Source organism: Strigops habroptila, chromosome 16 (genome assembly GCF_004027225.2).
Source record: "Strigops habroptila isolate Jane chromosome 16, bStrHab1.2.pri, whole genome shotgun sequence".
Classification (NCBI taxonomy): Eukaryota; Metazoa; Chordata; class Aves; order Psittaciformes; family Psittacidae; genus Strigops; species Strigops habroptila.
Window position 1 is genome coordinate 4,622,266 of NC_044292.2, and position 17,671 is coordinate 4,639,936.

The following is a 17,671-nucleotide window of genomic DNA, read 5'->3' on the forward strand; positions in this document are numbered from 1 at the left end:
TGACTATCCCTTGGTTAAAAAATCCTGGAAAACATGCTTATGGGAGATGGAACAGGGCCTTGCCAAGCTGGTCACAGGGAGCAGCTACTGAGGGGAGTTGGATAAATAAGCCCAGGAAGAGGATCCCTCTACAGTGTCACAGCAGGGAGCCACTCATGTGAGCGGTCATGCTCTTATTAAGCAATATCACATGTGGTTATTAGATAGTTCATAGAAAGTTGGGTTCATAGAAAGTTGGGTATTACTTTCCAGAGATGGAGACTTTGCCTATTGCAGAGCACCCAGCCCATTCAGTGGTGCATGGCTCATACTTCACCATTATGCAGCAGACTAAATAATTATCAATTAATAACTCAATGGGTTTTTTCTACATTGGGGCTTTTCAGGAGCATGAGTCCCTTCATTTTGGCAAAGTCTTTAATTTTGTGGCCTGGTGTTGAGCTCTCTTCTGCTCCATCGTTTTTTGGTCACAGCATGGTCTTTGAGCACGTGCCTTGGGGCACTAAGTTTGCCCTTCCGCGGACCTGGGCAAAACACCTGGAAAAGAGTCTTTGTTCCTGTTGGCACACTAGTGTCTGAGGTGTCAGAACTGTTGTATGAGTGCTCCTTCTCTGCCCAAGGAAGCTCATAGAATCCCAGACTGTTTTGGATTGGAAAGGAACTTAAAGCTCACCCAGCTCCAACCCCTTGCCACGGGCAGGGACACCTTCCACTAGAGCAGGTTACTCCAAGCCCCATCCAACCTGGCCTTGAACACTGCCAAGGATGGGGCAGCTAGTTAACATTCACTTAAAAATCAAGACTAAAAATGTACTGTGTTAGTAATTAGCCTTTTCTAGAACTAATATCATGCCTCTTCTCTCCAGTTTTGGCCACTGTTCCTACACCCACCCCACATGGAAGCCTGGCTGTACCTGGAATGGGATTCCAGCAGCACAGCTTCCAGTTTTAATGACAATAAAAACACGTTAAAGTCCTTCTCTCTCCCCTCCCAAGTGTACGGGGGGGGGAGGCTGTCCAGGGGCATGCAAAGCCAACGTCCCAGTGTACCTACACCCGCACCAAGGACATGGCTCACTGCGGATGCCGCCGGTTCACGGCTCCGCCACACACGAGGACGAACCCCCTCCCCTCAGCGCTGAACTCCCGCGCCCGCCATTTCCCGCCCAGCGCGCGTGCGCCCCGCATCCCCCCCGCCCCCCCAGCACTGGGATTTTCCACGAGGCGAACGGCGGAACCGAGCGGGCCACCGCGGCACGTACCGCACGCACCCAAGCCCGCCTCTGGCGCGAGGAGGTAGCCAATAGAAAGGCGGCGAGAGGCCGGGCTGGCCAATGGAAGAGCGGCGAAGGGCTGAGCCGGCCAATGGAAGGCGGGAGGGGGGCGGGACGTGTGCACGGGGTGGGTATAGCCTGGCGACCGCGCAGCCGCTCGGTCCCAGTGTGAGGTGAGGCGCGGAGCGGGTGCTGCTGTGGTGCGGGGCTGCTGGGCACAAGGTGAGTGTGGCGGCGGGGGCCTCAGCGGCCCAGTCCCTCCGCAGTTAACCGCGGGTCCTGGGCTGACTGCTGTTTCCCCTCCTCGGGCTCCGGAGCCTCTGCAGCCGCCATGAGATGCGGCCGCGCCGGCTCTGCCTGTGAGCCCGGCCGGGCCTAGGCGATCTCTGAGGGAGCGCTGGCCGCTGCGGGCGTGCTTCCAGCCACACGGCGCGGCGGCCGCATCGCCGGGGGGAGGCCTGCGCCGGCCTAAACCCCGTCAGCGTGGGCACAGGCAGTTAAAACCCTTTGGGATATATGGTGGAGCAAGGCTTTTTCTCAAAAGCAGGGTTGAACTTCTTTCTCTTAATCATTAACAGTTGCTTTCGGATTATGTGTTGTGATTTGGACTTTCCCCTTTTTAGTTGCAGTGGATGTCCTTCAGCTTCGCATCTCAAATATTTTAGCGTTTGATGTCAGCACTCAGATGGATTCCCCATCTCTGGAAATGTTCAAAGCAGGTTGGATGGGGCTTGAAGCAACCCGATCTAGTGGAAGGTGTCCCTGCCTGTGGTAGAGTGGTGGGAACTGGATGATGTTTATAAGGTCCCTTGCAACCCAAAGCGTTCTGTGAAATCTGTGTGCCTTAAGCCTCTCAATAGAATTGATTAAGTGCTGGTTATCTCAGGGCAGCACTTGTGGGGAGTAGCACATGGCAACTTGATGTGGATCTCTGGATGTTACGGTGTGGAAGAAACCTCTTCACGAGCTTCCCTCGTGCAGGGCTACCGGAGAGGCTCGTGGTCTTTCTCCAGTTCCGTTACTTGCCTGCTGACTCACAGGGCAGGGCTGTGACTTTCTCAGCCTGCCAGGAAGTAGTGAAGTTTGTCATCCAAACCCACAGACTGAGGCAATGCAGTTTCAGGCCTCCATCTTCTTAAATAACAAGAAAGTAGTTCAACGTGTCTGTGTCTTACTCCCTGCCAGGCATTGCTTAAAATACACTGCATCATGTTGCAGAGCATGGAGGTGAATTAATACCATGTGGAACGAAAAGGAGTAGGGTTGGAAGGTGGCCTTGTTGGTCCACGCTTGTCCAAATACTTTTAAGTTGAAGTAGTCTGCATTGGTGTTAGGATACTGTATTCCTTGTAGAGAACACGGGTTCAGGTATGGAGTAAGTGGTTATTTCACAGAATCATTAGGGTTGGAAGGGAACTCTGGAGATCATCTATTCCAACCCCCCAGCCAAGGTTTGGGCTTCAGTTGACAGTGAGGCTCATACTCAGAACTGGCAGTGGGCTGTAGCTTGGCCTTGAAGTAGGTAACAGTGAATGCTCCTGGGGAGGCCAGGAAAGCTAGTGTGTGTGTGGTTCCTCCTCGAAGGGAGACACTGACCTTGCCAGCAGATTACAGTGCAAAATAAGGTTTAATGCAATGTGTGCATTAAATATCACTGGTGTTTGCATGTGTGGCTAGCTCCATCACTGAGTACAAAGGTCTGGAGTGCTACTGCATTTTGTTAGCATTTCCACGGTGCTGACCCTTACTTTCTAGATGTGGCTGTATTGGTTGAGGCAGAATATGTAACACTCAGCTTCTGATGAGCTAAACAGCATCAGATTTTTACCCAGGAATAGCTCAGAGGAAAGCTGTTTCTTGAACACGTAAGTGAGGGGGTTGGCAAGAGCAGCCAAAGGGAAAGGAAGAAAAAGGTGTGAGGAATTTCTGAAACAGTGCAGTGCTGTGAAATGCCTCCTGCTAAAGAAAAGGAAGGGACTGCTGGAGAGGTCACTTGTCAAGGGTGCTTGAGTAATGTCAGACCTGGCAGACATTACCAGTGGAAGCTCTTACAGGGTGTATTCCTGAAGTGCCACCTTTGTGAAGGTCAGCAGACAGTTCTTGCATTGCTCTAAGGCTTACTGTGAACTGGCTGGCTGGTCAAAGAATCAGACGCCTAATGTTTTGTTGCAAAGCCGTGGTTCTGAAAATGAAAGTAAGGCATAGCAAGTGCCAGCCCAATCAGCTCCAAAAGCCCTTTTCAGATAAATGGGGATTCTTCCTATTAGCCACTGCTCAGTGCATGTGCAGAGAGATGAGTGTTAGCATGCATAGGACTGATAACTGGAGAGTTGCAGGGATTTATTTCTAGCTTGATATTTACTGATTCAAGTTTCATAGTGGCAGCACGAAGGCCAACTTGAACTAAGTTGTGTTGCTGCTTAGATTAGTCATATCGTCTGTCAGTGTGTGGGCTTTGCTGTGAAGCAGGCAGTCTCTAAAAATCTGCCTTATACAACACACTGCTTAGAGGCAGGGCAACTGGAAAGGGCACTTTAAAGCCAAGGGGACAAACCAAATGGTGACTTGTTTTTAATATGGGGGGGGAGGTTTTTTCAGTGGAGGGAGAATGAGTGTATGAAGTTAACCCCCCCATACACACTAGGTACAAGCAGCAGTATTTCTAAGGTCCTGTTTTCTTAACTTTGCTCTAACTGCAGAGAGATTCATGATCGTTTCTGTAAACAGGGTTACCACCCACACTGGCTTGCCAAAGAGCCAGCTTCCAGATAGTTCTACGTCTGAGTCTGAGCTCTCTTCTCTACAGATGAGCTGGGTTTGGTGCCAGTTGGTGGCTTGCAGGCATTTGTATGACTTGGTTTTTAAAACGTAGCTACGCTGATATAAGGAATTCCTTATTGCCTTTTTTCTTTAAGGAGAAGTGTATAAATATGAGAAGGGGGTGAAAAAGTATTCAAAAGAGGAAAAATAACCAAAGTCCTTTCGAGAGGAAAAGCTATTCCTTAAATACCCCAGACAGGGTATAGCTATTAATGCAAGTTCTTAATTGGAGCTCTGGCTGTCTGTTTCTATTTTGGGATAGGTTACATTTGGCTCTGAACAGCTGCTGTGCATTCTAAGCACTGTTGCACTTTAGCCTTTTATCAAAAAGAATTCTATCTGGTGGCAGAGATTTCCTGTGTTGGGGTTGCTTGGCTGCTCTTACATGGTAAGGTGACATTCCTTTAGATCTCTCTGGAGACAAGGCTTCTGGTTTTAGACTGTTCTTCCCACCTAGGTTAAGATTTCTGCCTTCTCAACATATGACTCTTAACTCTCACCAAGTATAATAGGTTTTCCCGGTTGAAATAGTGTGAAGTGGTGTTTTTGAACTGTTTTCATGACTGTATGTGTTACTACAGGGTATAAATGATGTTGAGCTGATGCTAGCAGCAGCCGTTGCTGCATGCCGAGAGGAGTGCAAGGCTTGAGGTCCCTGGAGAGGGTATTTGACGGGGTTTCTGTGTCACTGGCACACTTGGGCTGTGTGGGAGAGGGACCAGGTAGTAGGTCTCATGTGAGGGAGAGCTAGGTGGTGCTGGCTGTACCTGTGGCCAGTTCAAGCTGCCAGAAGCCACACAGAACCAGCCTTCTGGGAGCAGGGAGCGGAGTCTGTTGGGAGCAGCATGAGGAGGTTGTGTGGCAGTTCTCCTGGGAAGGGCATGCTGGTGATTTGGCTGCTGCCTGCTCTGCTCAGGCTTAGGCTGTAGCCTGTCACCCCAACTCAGCTGGTGGCTGTGCCAGTCTCCCCAGAAGCTTGATATCTGCAGGTAATTAGAAGATGACATCTTTCAAAAGAATTACCACTTTATTAGTGGGCTCTTTAAGAACTATAAAGTGATGGCTACCTGCTGAAAGAAAATGATGTCTTCCTGCTGCAACTGCAAGGCTGTGGCTGAAACCCAAACAGAAGCAATACAGCTTAGCTATGCTGATGTCTCCACCCAGACAGTGCTCCTCAGAACTGGAATAGTGGTCCAGACCTTGGGTTACATGGAGCTTTGGTATCTGGATTTAGTTTGGATATAAGGAAGAAATTTTTTACGATGAGGGTGATGTAACACTGCAAGAGGTTGCTCAGAGAAGTTGTGAATGTCCCATTGTTGGAAGTGTTGAGTCAGGTTGGATGGTGCTTAGAGCAACTTAATCTACTGAAAGATGTTCAACCCCCTCCCTGTGGCAGGGTGATTGAACTAGATGATCTTTGAAGGTCCCTTCCAATCCAAACCATTCTGTAATTAATGCTAAATTCTTCTTTTCAGGTATTAAAGATGTCCATTCTCAAGATCCATGCCCGTGAAATCTTTGACTCTCGTGGGAATCCCACTGTTGAGGTAGACCTCTATACCAACAAAGGTGAGTCCTTAACTGTAGATGTTTGTTTCTTCTGTTTATCTGGCAGAACTGAAGAGGCAGTCAAAAGCATACAAGCTGTCCTGTTAAAACAGTGGAATTGTGCTTGCTTTTTCTTCCATACATACAACTTGTTGCTGAGCTTGCAATGGAACTTGCAGGAAAAACCTGTACCTCACTCTACTGGGATGAATTTCCTCATCTCAAGATACTGGCCTGGGCAGTGAAGTGTTTCTTCCTGTGCCACTTCTTACACTCTAAATTGTGCAAGTGTTAATCCAAACCTGCCTTCCTCCCCTTGTCCTGAGCAAAAACTGGGATAGCACTTGCAAACTTGGAGTTAAAAGGCCTTTGTTTTTGTCCTTAAGCAGCTGCTAATGGCCTGTTCTTAGTTTTCAATGCTCCCTAAACTGACTGCACTTGAAATTTAATTCTTGATTTGCCTAGCAGTCACTTTGTGTTCTGAAACACTCTTCTGCTGCAGAGTTGAATCTTGGGTAATGGTTTCTTCTCTGTGTGAGTGCTCAGGCATGACTAAACAACTTGTCTAATTGGGTTTTCACATCCAACATCTTATATTTTTAATTATTGCAGGACTTTCCCTTGGCTTGCTAGTTGTTCATCCCACATCCGATAGGATCTGACACAGGCATTGTGCAAACACATACCAGTGTGATTTGGTGGAATGAGCAAACACAATAGCTGTAATACACGAACTAAATAGCTGATCTTTCTGCCTCACAAGATTAATGCAGTCATTTAATGGGATTGCCCCTACTAAGCTCTGCTGTAGTGGGATAAGGGAAAGACTGGAGGCCAAAGCTGGCATCTTGAACCACAGGCAGAACAGACTCCAGTGGGTTGATTTGCTGAAAGTTCAGCATCCTTGGCTGGAGGGATGGGCTATCTGGGTGGCTGTGCTGCTGGTGGAAGAGCTCAGAAGTCATATTAACAATATAGGCCTCATAATTGTCCCTTTTATGCCATATCTTGGAAGAATTTAAGAGCTTGCTTACCAGACTGAGCTCAAAAGAGGATTCAGTAATAAAACCATGTTTCTGGAAGGGGAATGGGTGACTTTGCTAACTTAAACACACTTGAAATGCATGGTGGAAAATGAATCAACTTGCTGTTCATCAGTGAGGGAGACACTGTTGAATTGGTGATGCTGTAAGGGAGCAGAGAGCTCCCTCAGGATGGATGTTAAGTGAGCAGAGATGCTGTTCACAGGTTCCTCTCCCATCGCCAGGGGTGGCAGTATGTGGTAGGTTGGGATGGCGTATGGGTGAGGAACATTTTGTGGGTTTGAACATGCCAAGACAGTTCTTTTTCCTGTTGTGAACAGGTCTGTTCAGAGCTGCTGTTCCCAGTGGTGCCTCAACTGGAATCTATGAAGCTCTGGAGCTTCGTGACAATGACAAGACACGCTACCTGGGGAAAGGTAAACCTGAATTTTGGTACCTAGCTTGGCCTGGTACAGTGGCTGTGTTGCTGCATATCTTTATGCCAGATTGGAGCAGAGGTCACGTGGGCTCCCTCGCTGCTGTCCATGTTCTGTACAAGGCATGGCAATTAAGCAAAAGCTATGGAGATTAACAGTGAGGTGCTAGCAATGCATACCACATGTAGGCTGTGTGGCTGGGGCAGAGGTAAAGCACAGGCTGCTGGATTTCCAAAAGGACAATGTGGAGAGTGACTGCCTTCAGCATGTGTAGTAGTGAGAATATATATACTTCCATAGGTGGGTACATGGTGCTCGGGCATGACAGCTAGGTGATAATGTCTCTTATGGTATGCCCAAACAGACTGTTACACCACTCCTGTTGCCCTGCATGTTGGTGCATGTCAGAGTGTGTTAGTAGTGTGCTGTAAGAGCATCTGAACTAACTGCTCTGAAAGGCTTGGTGATGCTGCAGCTAGTCACAAGATTTCCTCACAGACCAAATTTTCAAAGAACTCTTAAATGTACCTGCTCTGGCACCACAGGCTCCTTAGAAGCAGGTTAAATCCTGAACCTGAGGTTTATGCCAACTGTTGACCGCAGCTAATGTGCAGCTTCACACTGATAATCATGGAAGATACTATTGTTTCAGACTGCACAATAGGTAAAGCCACCTTATCTTTTTGTCTGTCATTACAGGTAGCCAGGATGAGTAAGTTCGTGTTAGTGGCATATTATTTTAGTTGTCTGGGGACTTACTGTATGTTCTGAAAGGAAACTAAGCACAGCAATCACCTGACTGGCTTGGGAACAAGTATGGGGAAAAAGAATAGCCACATACAAGATGGCATTACCTAATAAACATCCTACTAGTAATTCATATGATTACCCTGAGAGCTTGGGCAGTCAGGACTCCTTTTTAGCTTGCTGCTGTAAAAGCATTGGTGATGCCTTCAAAGTATATAGATTAACTCTTGGCTGGGAAAGAGATTCACTTGTCTTCAAACTTTTCTGCCACTCGGGTGGAAGGAAGCTGAAATGTTCTGTTCCTATTGAGAAAGTGTAGTTAGAGTGGATAACTATTGAATTGAACCTGGAGAGCCTTGTCTGAGAAGATTCATGGTTGTTATTACTTAAACACAGAATAAACTCCTAGATGACTGAATATCCCAAAGAGCTAAAGAGCTTATGCTGTTTACCTCAGGCAGTTTTCTCTGAGAAGAGTAAATGTGTACTTACCTCAGTGTGCTAAATGCGTGTGCACTTAGACCTGTTAAATCTGATCCTACAGGCAGTTCTTGATGGCACTTAACTAGACAGCAGCCTGAGCTTCCACAGCAGGCTATCACAGCTGGGAGTTTTTGTAAGCTGGGGAATAACATGGGTTAGGAAAAAAGAAAATCACCAAAAGAGATGAGTTGCAGATAGCTGGTAGGTCTTTTGTAACAGAAACCTGCAGCCTTAGACCATTTAAAAGGCAATGGATGTGATTCAAGGTGCAGTTAATGAGCATTCACAGGTTCTGAAGCTGAGGTCTTTGGAGATCTTCAAACAGTGTCCAGGGATGCTAGTACTCCTTAGGCTGATATTGGTAGCTGGCTAATGATGGCCTCTGCTTATGGGGAAGAAGCAAGTTCGTGCTGGAACTGCTGGTTTACACAGTGGTGGGTCCACATGATTAAAAGGATGATGCTGTGCGCATGCATTATTCGCTGCCTGAAGCCAGGGCAGATGATTTTTGTGTCTGCATACAGGTACAGTGACAGTGTACTTGAACATTGTATCAAGTGTAAAATGTGCTAAGCTGATGCTTTAGCAGTGTTCCTGAATAGCAGATAGCGAAATGCCTGAGCTGCTGCATGCGGAAGTTCTGAGGAATACTTTTTCTTTCCCCTTACTCATCCATTCCATGAACGGGTAGGAGCAGCCTGTCCTAAACCCTTTTCTAAATGCTGTCATTCAGCCACTTGAGGTTTGAGTCCACAATAGTATGGAAACCTGGGTGGAAGGACCAAATACAGCCTCGCTGACTGATGCACAGTTACCTCTACCCTTTGAATCCTCTTGTTCCTAGTGTGCTGCTCAGTATGAGACACTTGCTGACTTGAAGGTCTGTTACCTATTTGTGTCCTTTTCTCTTTCTTCCATGACTGCCTTTGTTCTTGGCTGTGGGTCTTCATCTCTTCCTTGATTGTCTTTGTCCATTTCGCTTCTGTCAGGTGTATCCAGAGCTGTTAAATATGTTAACGAGTTCCTGGGGACAGCATTGTGTACACAGGTAATGGATGTGCTCTTAGTGCAACCTTGTCACTTGGATGAATTTCTCCAGGGCATGGTCTTGCAAACTAACTTTGCAGCAGGCATTCCTAGGTGATGCTTACTTCATGCAACTTCTGATTCAACCAAGATGACCTCTGGAAGTGTTCAGATTTGGCTGTAAGCTGAGGTTGGATTGGGGTTTGAAGAGCATGAGGTGATATCCTTGATGTTGTTGTTACTGAGATCACTTACTAATGCCTGCATAACCAGTGTGGTTGACCAGTGTCCCAATTTGCTTGTTCCTTACAGGTGTCTCAAAAGCTGTTGAGCACGTCAATAAAACAATTGCACCTGCACTGGTTGGCAAGGTAGGAGCAATGTGTTGTCTGCTAACATCAGCTAATGCCAGTCTAATGTGTCCTAACTGACGGGTTGTCTCTTGAGACAGTTGCAGGAACTGACTTGCCTGAAGGGGGTGTTAGCCTATGCGTTGGAGTGCATGTGAATAAACTGACCTTTTGGCAGCAGTTGCTTTTCTTGATGACTGCATATCTAACAATCAAAACAGTCTCCAACGGCTTAGTATTGTAGTGTGCGGAAATACTTAAGCATCTGGGAACTCCAGTGGTGTGCAGTTAAGATACTTTATGCTTAAAAGGGTGGCTGAATGATGGGGAGGGACTGAGTTTTATCCAAGCTGGCTAATTTGGAACGGAATCTGAGGGGATCTTACTAAAGCCTGCTTGAGTGAGATTGCTGTGCACTTCATGGGCACTAAGCCCTATCTAGAAAGGAGGGTGCAAAACTAAGTGGCAATGCATGAAGTGATTGTATGTTCTTAGTGATAATTCCAAACATTATGTACTAAGCTACAAATGGGTGTATGTTTTGAGCAAGCTGGTCATCTTTGAGCTTGCATGAAAGGGGCAGGAGGCATAAACTGGAGCTTTCTCCTATGCTGTGCCAGGCAGATAGCAGTGTAAATGTCAGCAAGTCAAGGGATGTGATAGTCTTACAGCTCTGAATGTGGAGAACAAAACAAGCTTCTCAGGTGTCAGCCTTAGTCTGCTGGAAGTGACCAGAAGATGCTGCTGTGTGATAATGACAGAAATTAGTCTTTTCAACTGTTGGTAGTTGCCCTTAAGCAAGTTTTGGTGCCTGCCAGGGAACTAAAAATGCAGTTGGTAGGTGAGAGCTTATGGAGCTGTGTTTGGTGTTAAGGAGTGCTTTGTTTTCTTCTTTCTGCAGAATGTCAATGTTGTGGAGCAAGAAAAGATTGACAAACTGATGCTGGAAATGGATGGATCAGAGAACAAATGTAAGTAGGCTTTGTGTTCCAGTGAGGTGTGAAAAGATGAAGACTGGTTTATATGTTTCTGGCTTACCTTGTCAGAAACAACTGGTGTGGCATATGCTGTGCACTTGCATAACTAAGACCATGGTTTTGGTATTTCTGAGTCTCTTTATGAAGACATAATGTTTTTGTAAACAATTTCTTGCTATTTCAGCCAAATTTGGTGCCAATGCCATCTTGGGTGTATCTCTGGCTGTATGCAAAGCTGGTGCTGCTGAGAAGGGTGTCCCCTTGTACCGTCACATTGCTGACCTGGCTGGAAATGCAGAAGTGATTCTTCCAGTTCCTGTAAGTCTCTTGCTAGGGCTACGTAGAGACTTGATCTGACCAAGGTGCTTCATGGTGTCTTGTCTTAGATCAGGTTCTGTAGAGAATAAAGAGTCTTAGTTTAAATGCTGTTATAAACTTACCCTGATACCATTCTAACTTGACTTTTCTTCTTGGTTACTCCAAGGCTTTCAATGTGATCAATGGTGGCTCCCATGCTGGGAACAAGCTGGCTATGCAGGAGTTCATGATCCTGCCTGTGGGTGCTGACACTTTCAAGGAGGCAATGCGCATCGGTGCAGAGGTCTATCACAACCTAAAGAATGTAATCAAGGAGAAGTATGGCAAGGATGCAACCAACGTGGGTGATGAGGGTGGCTTTGCCCCCAACATCCTGGAAAATAAAGAAGGTAAGAATGAGCTAAGTGTGGGAGGAGGTGTAACTGATAGCTAGAGAATGAAGACCATACCTGTCCACTGTTGAATGGAAAGCAGGATCAGTAGGTTGTAGGACTTGCTGCTGTTAACTTGCTTTGTTTTGTACTGGTGTGATCCAGTGTAGTACCACAAAGCTGTTCCCCTTCGACATCAGTTAACGCAGCTTGATGGGGTGGCTTTGACTTCAATGTCTCATTACTGTTCATTCCTGTGGCAGCTTAAGGGAATCTTGCCTCCTTCCAATTGAGACGTGGTGTGGGAATATCTGCGTGCATTGCAGTGTTCTCAGAAGGCAGTAATCTAAGTTTAGTGGAGTTTTTTCCTCCTGACAAAGGAGGAAAACAGTTTGAACTGTGCCTGATAACACGTGGGAGTGCATGAAGGCTTGCCTGGGAAGCTGAGGCATTTGCTGCTTCCACAGCCAAACAGTTCTGTTGAGAAACCTGTGGGGGGAGGGAGGCAGTTTGTCTTGTGGAAAGGGAAATAACTGTTGGTGCAAAAAACTGTACTAGAAGAGCTGTTTTTCTGCCTCTTTTGCAGAAATATTGCTAATAAGCCAGTAGAATAGTGTTAAATTGCCTGTTACTTTAAAGCTGCTAGTTGTATTCTTGTTGAATGTGGCCTCTGAGCTGCCCTACCTTTTCTAACACTGCAGATACTGAGCCAGCACCAGAAATCAGGGCACTTCTGAATCCCAGTCACATGCAGCTCTTGCTAGGTCTGTAGCCTAGCAGACATCAATGAAGATGACCTTGAATGGCCATTACGCTCCAAGGAAATTGTGTTGCTGACAGCAGCTGCTTTTGCAGTTTGTACATTAACATCTTGTTTAAAAAACCCCCCAGAACACAGAAAAACCAAACACACTCAATGTAAGCTTTGTGCTGTAAATAGCCTGGCTGATCCTGCTGCTTGGCTTTGAGTTAGGGGCGATTGGGAGAGTCGTGCTTGTCTTGACCATGCTGAATTTCCTTGCTTGAACTCTGCCAAACAGGGTAGTGTAGCGGGTCATATCCAGAGACCCTCTTCTGCATTATAATTGTGCAAGTGGGGCATAGGTAGAGGCAAAGAGAGGGTGCCCTGTGCAGAGACAGGCTATGTATCCCATTGCCAGTCAGGGTTTGGATGCTTATGACTTTCATGGTCCACGCCTGATCTGGAGCTAAAAGGTAATAAAGTGCAATCACTGCTTCCTACCCACATGCACAAAGCTCGGAGCAGGTAGTGTCATCTAGTATTAAGCTTTCTGGCCTGAAATGCAGTCCTGCCTGAAGAGATTCTGAATCCTGTAATGGTCTCTCAAGGGTATTACAAGCTAAAAGCAGTATTAAAGTAATATCTTGTTCCAGTCAGTTCAGAAGTGGGAGAGTTTTTAAGAACCTTTTCTGTGTAGCCTTTGGGCTTTCTGTAGGGGGTAATGGCTATTCTTTGCCAAGTGAAAGTACTGTTGCTGATAAAGGAATAGCTTTTGAGGCAAGATGTTTGGGGGGAACTCAGAAGCTTCTTGCTGTGTTTCAGCTCTGGAGTTGCTGAAGACTGCTATTGGGAAGGCTGGCTACACTGATAAGGTTGTCATTGGCATGGATGTGGCTGCCTCAGAGTTCTACCGTGATGGAAAGTATGACCTGGACTTCAAATCCCCTGATGACCCCAGCAGATACATTTCTCCCGACCAGCTGGCTGACCTGTACAAGGGCTTTGTTAAGAACTACCCTGGTAAGTTGTTTGTCAACAAGAAGCATGGTAGTAGTGGCAAATAGGGGTTGATTGCTGAAGGAAAGAGTTAGGATGCAGTCTCTCTTGTAAGAGCGATCAAGAGCAGAATGAGCACTAGCCTTTTAGGTGTCTGAGGAATGTTCCTTGATGAGGGGTAGTACTTGGCTGCAGCACTTTGGTACCTCTGCTTTCAAACAAGACCTTTCAGGGGAGTGTTGTCTTAAAGCTCCTTGTATTGCTCTACAGTGGTGTCCATTGAAGACCCATTTGACCAGGATGACTGGGGAGCGTGGAAGAAGTTCACTGGCAGTGTTGGCATCCAGGTGGTTGGTGATGATCTGACTGTGACCAATCCAAAGCGTATTGCCAAGGCTGTGGATGAGAAAGCCTGCAACTGCCTCCTTCTTAAGGTCAACCAGATCGGCTCCGTGACAGAGTCACTGCAAGCGTAAGTTCTCCCCTCTTGGCCATGCCAGGGAAGGGGGTTGCCTAATTGAGGGATATGAACATATAGACCAGATCCAGTGGACTAGAAATGTGCTGAGTGGGCATCTGTAAAGGGAGAACAATTGTTAACTATTAGAAGATGCTGGCAAGTAAACTTGTACCTTCATGGTTCTGAAGTCATATAGGCATATAAAAGAACTTCACTGAGTCTAAGCATGTGTAAAAGCAGCTCTTTGTCACTGTGTTGTTGCGTGATCGTGATCCTGACATGTACCAAAGGGCAGTTCTGTCATGCCCAAGCAAGGAATGCCTGCCACTTGGCAGCATCACTACCACAAAGGCTGAAAGCAAATAGGCATGGTGTGAGTCTTGGTGTCTTATCTCTTCTAGCTGCAAGCTTGCCCAGACCAATGGCTGGGGTGTGATGGTGAGTCACCGTTCTGGAGAAACAGAAGATACCTTCATTGCTGACCTGGTAGTTGGTCTCTGCACTGGTCAGGTTGGTATCTGTACCTGTGGTATTTTGCTTTTCTGCTTGATAAGATAATACGGTGATGGAGCCATGCTCTTAGAGCATGCTTCCATTCAAAGCTGAAATTAGAAGTGGGGAGAAATCTGAGGTGGCAAAATCAAACATTAAAAAGTGGATGTGTTCTAGAAACAAAGAACCTCATACTAATAAACATGCAGAGGTGGGGATGGTCCAGTAAAGCAAGAAAAGCAGAAGTCCTTCATGACTACTTGCCTTCTGCAAGTGGAACAGGACAGTGAGTCTGTTCCAATAAACTGAGAATACAAAGCGGCTCCTGAAGTCTGTCTACTCTGTAGACTTGCAGCTCTGGGTTGCTTCTCTCCCCCAGTACTGAGGGGTCTCTGAGGTCTCTGCTTGCTTGTGTTGTAGATTTGCTGTTCCTGTATACAGGAAGCTGATTTTTGTCTAACGGGAGCGTGACAAGGGAACATGTTATCTTGTGTAAACTCACCTTTAACCACCTGTCTGAAAAATCCTAGTTAACTCCAGTGGGTGTACTGGGATTTCCTGAAACAAGCTGTTAGCAAATGAACAATCTTTTATTGCTCCCAAGCCCTGTCCTGTTTGACTATACAGATATTTAGAGCTTGATGCTTGAAAGAAAGCTTGTGATTATGGTCTCTAAACAGAGTAGTCGTGGCCTTATTCTAACTTCCTGATTTCCCTTTCAGATCAAAACTGGTGCCCCTTGCCGATCCGAGCGTCTAGCCAAGTACAACCAGCTGCTGAGGTGAGACTTGGAGTTGGGGAAAGAGTTGGGGGTGAAGCCTGATATAGAATTGGTGCTCCACTAATGCATTCAGGACACAGCTTAGTCTTCTGCATCTTGGAAACACTTTGCAGCTTAAAGACATAAGCTGGCAAAGGTGCTTTGGGCAGGTGCTGTGCTTGCAGAACTGGCTGTAGGCTAAATGATGTATTGGGTGGGTCATCTTCATAATAGACACACTACAGGGAGCATCATACAAAGCATCCTGTGATAGTAGGTAGGAGACATTATCCTGCTTTCTGCATGAGGCAGATCCCTTGAACGAGCATGTGAAATGTTTGGGTGAAGCTATGTAAGACGGGTGATCCTGAGCAGTGCAGTTAAATGTTTGTCTAACTGAAGTGGCTTGGTGGGAGCTGGCTTGTGGCTCTGGTAGTGCCTCCTGTGCCAGGCAGTCCAGGTTGATATGGTGTGAGGCCAGCAGCTGTGCTAATGTGGGAGTTCTGCACTGTCTGCTGACACCCAGCGCTCTCTCCCCTTTCTATCAGAATTGAAGAGGAGCTTGGCAGCAAGGCCCGCTTTGCTGGAAGGAACTTCAGGAACCCTCGTGTCAACTAAGTGTGGATCAGTGGACCCCCGTTCTGGTTTAGAGCACTAGTTACGTACTTAGATCACAATTACCTGTGCTAGAGAAAGATAAGGGCAGCTGGAAGGAAAAAGACCAGTTTGCAGGTCCTCTTACCCCATAGACATTTCCTTCACCTAGTGTTTTCACCAGCTCTGATCTGTTACTTGTAAGGCTCTACTGCTTTTGTAGAACAGTCCCTGGGGGGTTCTGTGTATCGAATACCCGCTGGGATCATGACCCTGTGACTGGGCATGAACACTTGAATTCCTTTCTCTGCCTGTCTAATCTTCAGTGTTTGGAGCTATGTGACTTGCAGTGCAGCAAGAGGTACCTGCAGACACAAATAGTAGTGTTTTTACATGTGATAAATAAAAGCATCAAACAACCCAACAAAGTGTGGCTTTGAGTTACTTTGGAGCAGAGTGAGGCACAGGGATACCTGTCTCTGTGTGATTGTATCCTGGTTCGAAGCTGTTCTGCAGGGAGCAGGAATTCTGTCACTGTGGCTGTGGGGTGGACTTGAGTTGCTTTGTGACAAATAGACAAAGAATTAGCCAAATGTATGTCCCTGCTCTCAGGAGGAGGCCCTCAGGGGTATGTTTAGCCCTTTGGAAGGGAGATTAAGAATAGGTTTGTACTCGGAGATCAATTGTGATCCTGCAGGGGAAGGGAGAAAGCTCCATGATCTGCCTTCATTTATCAAAGATGAGGGATATCCTGACAACAAGCATTGTGATTAACCTTTATCATGGCCTGCTGCAGACACCTGCTTGTCAGTCTTGTCACATAGCTGAAAAATGCAGTGATGACCCTGGCTTTTAGCAAGAGGTTGGCACAGTGTTAACTGTGGGGAAAGTGGGTTTGCAACCTCCCATCTTGATCTCTTGCTGTGAGAAGATGCAGCCCACCAGGATGTGAGCTGTGGCACAGTGCTGTTCCTGAACCCTTGTGCTTTGTTTACTGCTCTCTAATAGAAGGTGTAATTGAAAGTTGATCTGATGGCTGCACTTTAATTTCTACCCGATTAGTATGTAGGTACCATATTTCACATGGGGGAAGAAAAGACTTGAGGGGGTTTCCAGCTGTGTGAGAGCAGATGGCCATCAACAAAAGGGCTTGGGAGCAAATACTTGTTTCCCAAACCCTTTGTGTTGCTCAGTTGGAGCTGTGCTGGCTCAGCTAGGCAGGGACAGGACAGTGGTGGGAGAGATGGCAAAGCACATCTTTGCTCTTGGAGATGAGGAGGAAGAATTCCTTCTCCTGGGACTTGGCAAGATTGTTCGCTGGTGCTGGCACTGCTGTGGCTCTGTTGCTTTGTGTGGTTGCTGTTGGAACGGAGTTGTAATGTTGGTCCCTTACCAGGCAGGAAAAGGCAAATCATTGTATCTTTGAGGAAGAGGTGGTTTAAGCCTCATCTTGTTTACAGGGTTTGGTTTGTGGGTGTGTGTTTCATAATGGCAGATTGGCAAGGAAAAGATTAATTTCTGATTCCCTTCAATGACTATTCTCCTAGTCTCTCGACTCCAGGAAAAGGGATTACCTGTGTCTGGAAATGCCTCTGATCCGTGAGGAGCACAACAGTGCCTCGCTGTGGGCCTTGCGTGTGCTGCAGCGTGGCGCTGGAAGTCGGTTTTGTCTCACGGTTTTAAATCGCCAAGATGGAAATGGGCACATTTAAAGCTAGTGATGCTGCACCGTAGGTGGTGTCATTTACCTCAAAACCTGGATCTTAAGGAACATCTTCAGTTCTAGGTTGGGGAAGAAAGTCCCCACAGATTCTATTTCAAAAGCTGCTGTTAGGAAGTACAGAGCTATAAAATACTGAGGGGTGAGGGTGGTGTGTTACAACCAACTGGTGCAACAGTGCCCTGCCATTGGAGAATAAGGGCTGTGAGATTACCTTGTGAGGAGTGAAGATGCTTGTGAGCTGCTGGGGGATGTTAGCACTGCCTTGTACTGGCATAAGTAATAGCTGTGAAAGGAGTTAGCAGAGAGGACTGCTGATGGGGAAAGCCTGTAGTGTGTATTGATCAATGTTCTCCAACTAGAAAGACTCATCTGTAGTCTGTGTTTCCAAAGCACCTCATCATACATGAAGACTGGAGGAGCTGCAGCACTGAGAATGCTAAACAACAGGGGAGAGAAGGAGTTCTGGCTATAACAGTGCTCTGTTTTCTGATGCAAGTAGCCCCTGGCAAAAAGCTGTGGCTTGTC

General features: G+C 46.7%; 1 protein-coding gene across 2 annotated transcripts; it reads left to right on the plus strand.

Moving 5' to 3' along the window:
* Nucleotides 1–1,374: 1,374 nt before the first annotated feature.
* On the plus strand, nucleotides 1,375–15,847 carry ENO1 (enolase 1). Of its 2 annotated transcripts, none has more exons than XM_030507878.1 (12): nucleotides 1,375–1,496; nucleotides 5,576–5,669; nucleotides 7,012–7,107; nucleotides 9,676–9,734; nucleotides 10,615–10,684; nucleotides 10,875–11,008; nucleotides 11,175–11,397; nucleotides 12,944–13,141; nucleotides 13,388–13,589; nucleotides 13,979–14,087; nucleotides 14,792–14,850; nucleotides 15,378–15,847. In XM_030507878.1, the coding sequence occupies exons 2-12, from the start codon at nucleotides 5,585–5,587 to the stop codon at nucleotides 15,445–15,447; spliced, it is 1,305 nt and encodes a 434-aa protein (XP_030363738.1). In that variant the 5' UTR covers nucleotides 1,375–1,496; nucleotides 5,576–5,584; the 3' UTR covers nucleotides 15,448–15,847. The 2 variants fall into 2 exon arrangements, with proteins under 2 accessions (XP_030363738.1, XP_032776218.1); XM_032920327.1 differs by having other exon boundaries at nucleotides 1,431–1,447.
* The last annotated feature ends 1,824 nt before the right edge of the window (nucleotides 15,848–17,671 follow it).

Excerpts from the sequence above, each read along its gene's own strand:
- ENO1 (XM_030507878.1), top strand. The coding sequence starts at position 5,585 with ATGTCCATTCTCAAGATCCATGCCCGTGAAATCTTTGACTCTCGTGGG. Across the intron at positions 10,685-10,874 it reads GGATGGATCAGAGAACAAAT|CCAAATTTGGTGCCAATGCC; the intron begins GTAAGTAGGCTT and ends TTGCTATTTCAG. Across the intron at positions 13,142-13,387 it reads CTTTGTTAAGAACTACCCTG|TGGTGTCCATTGAAGACCCA; the intron begins GTAAGTTGTTTG and ends ATTGCTCTACAG.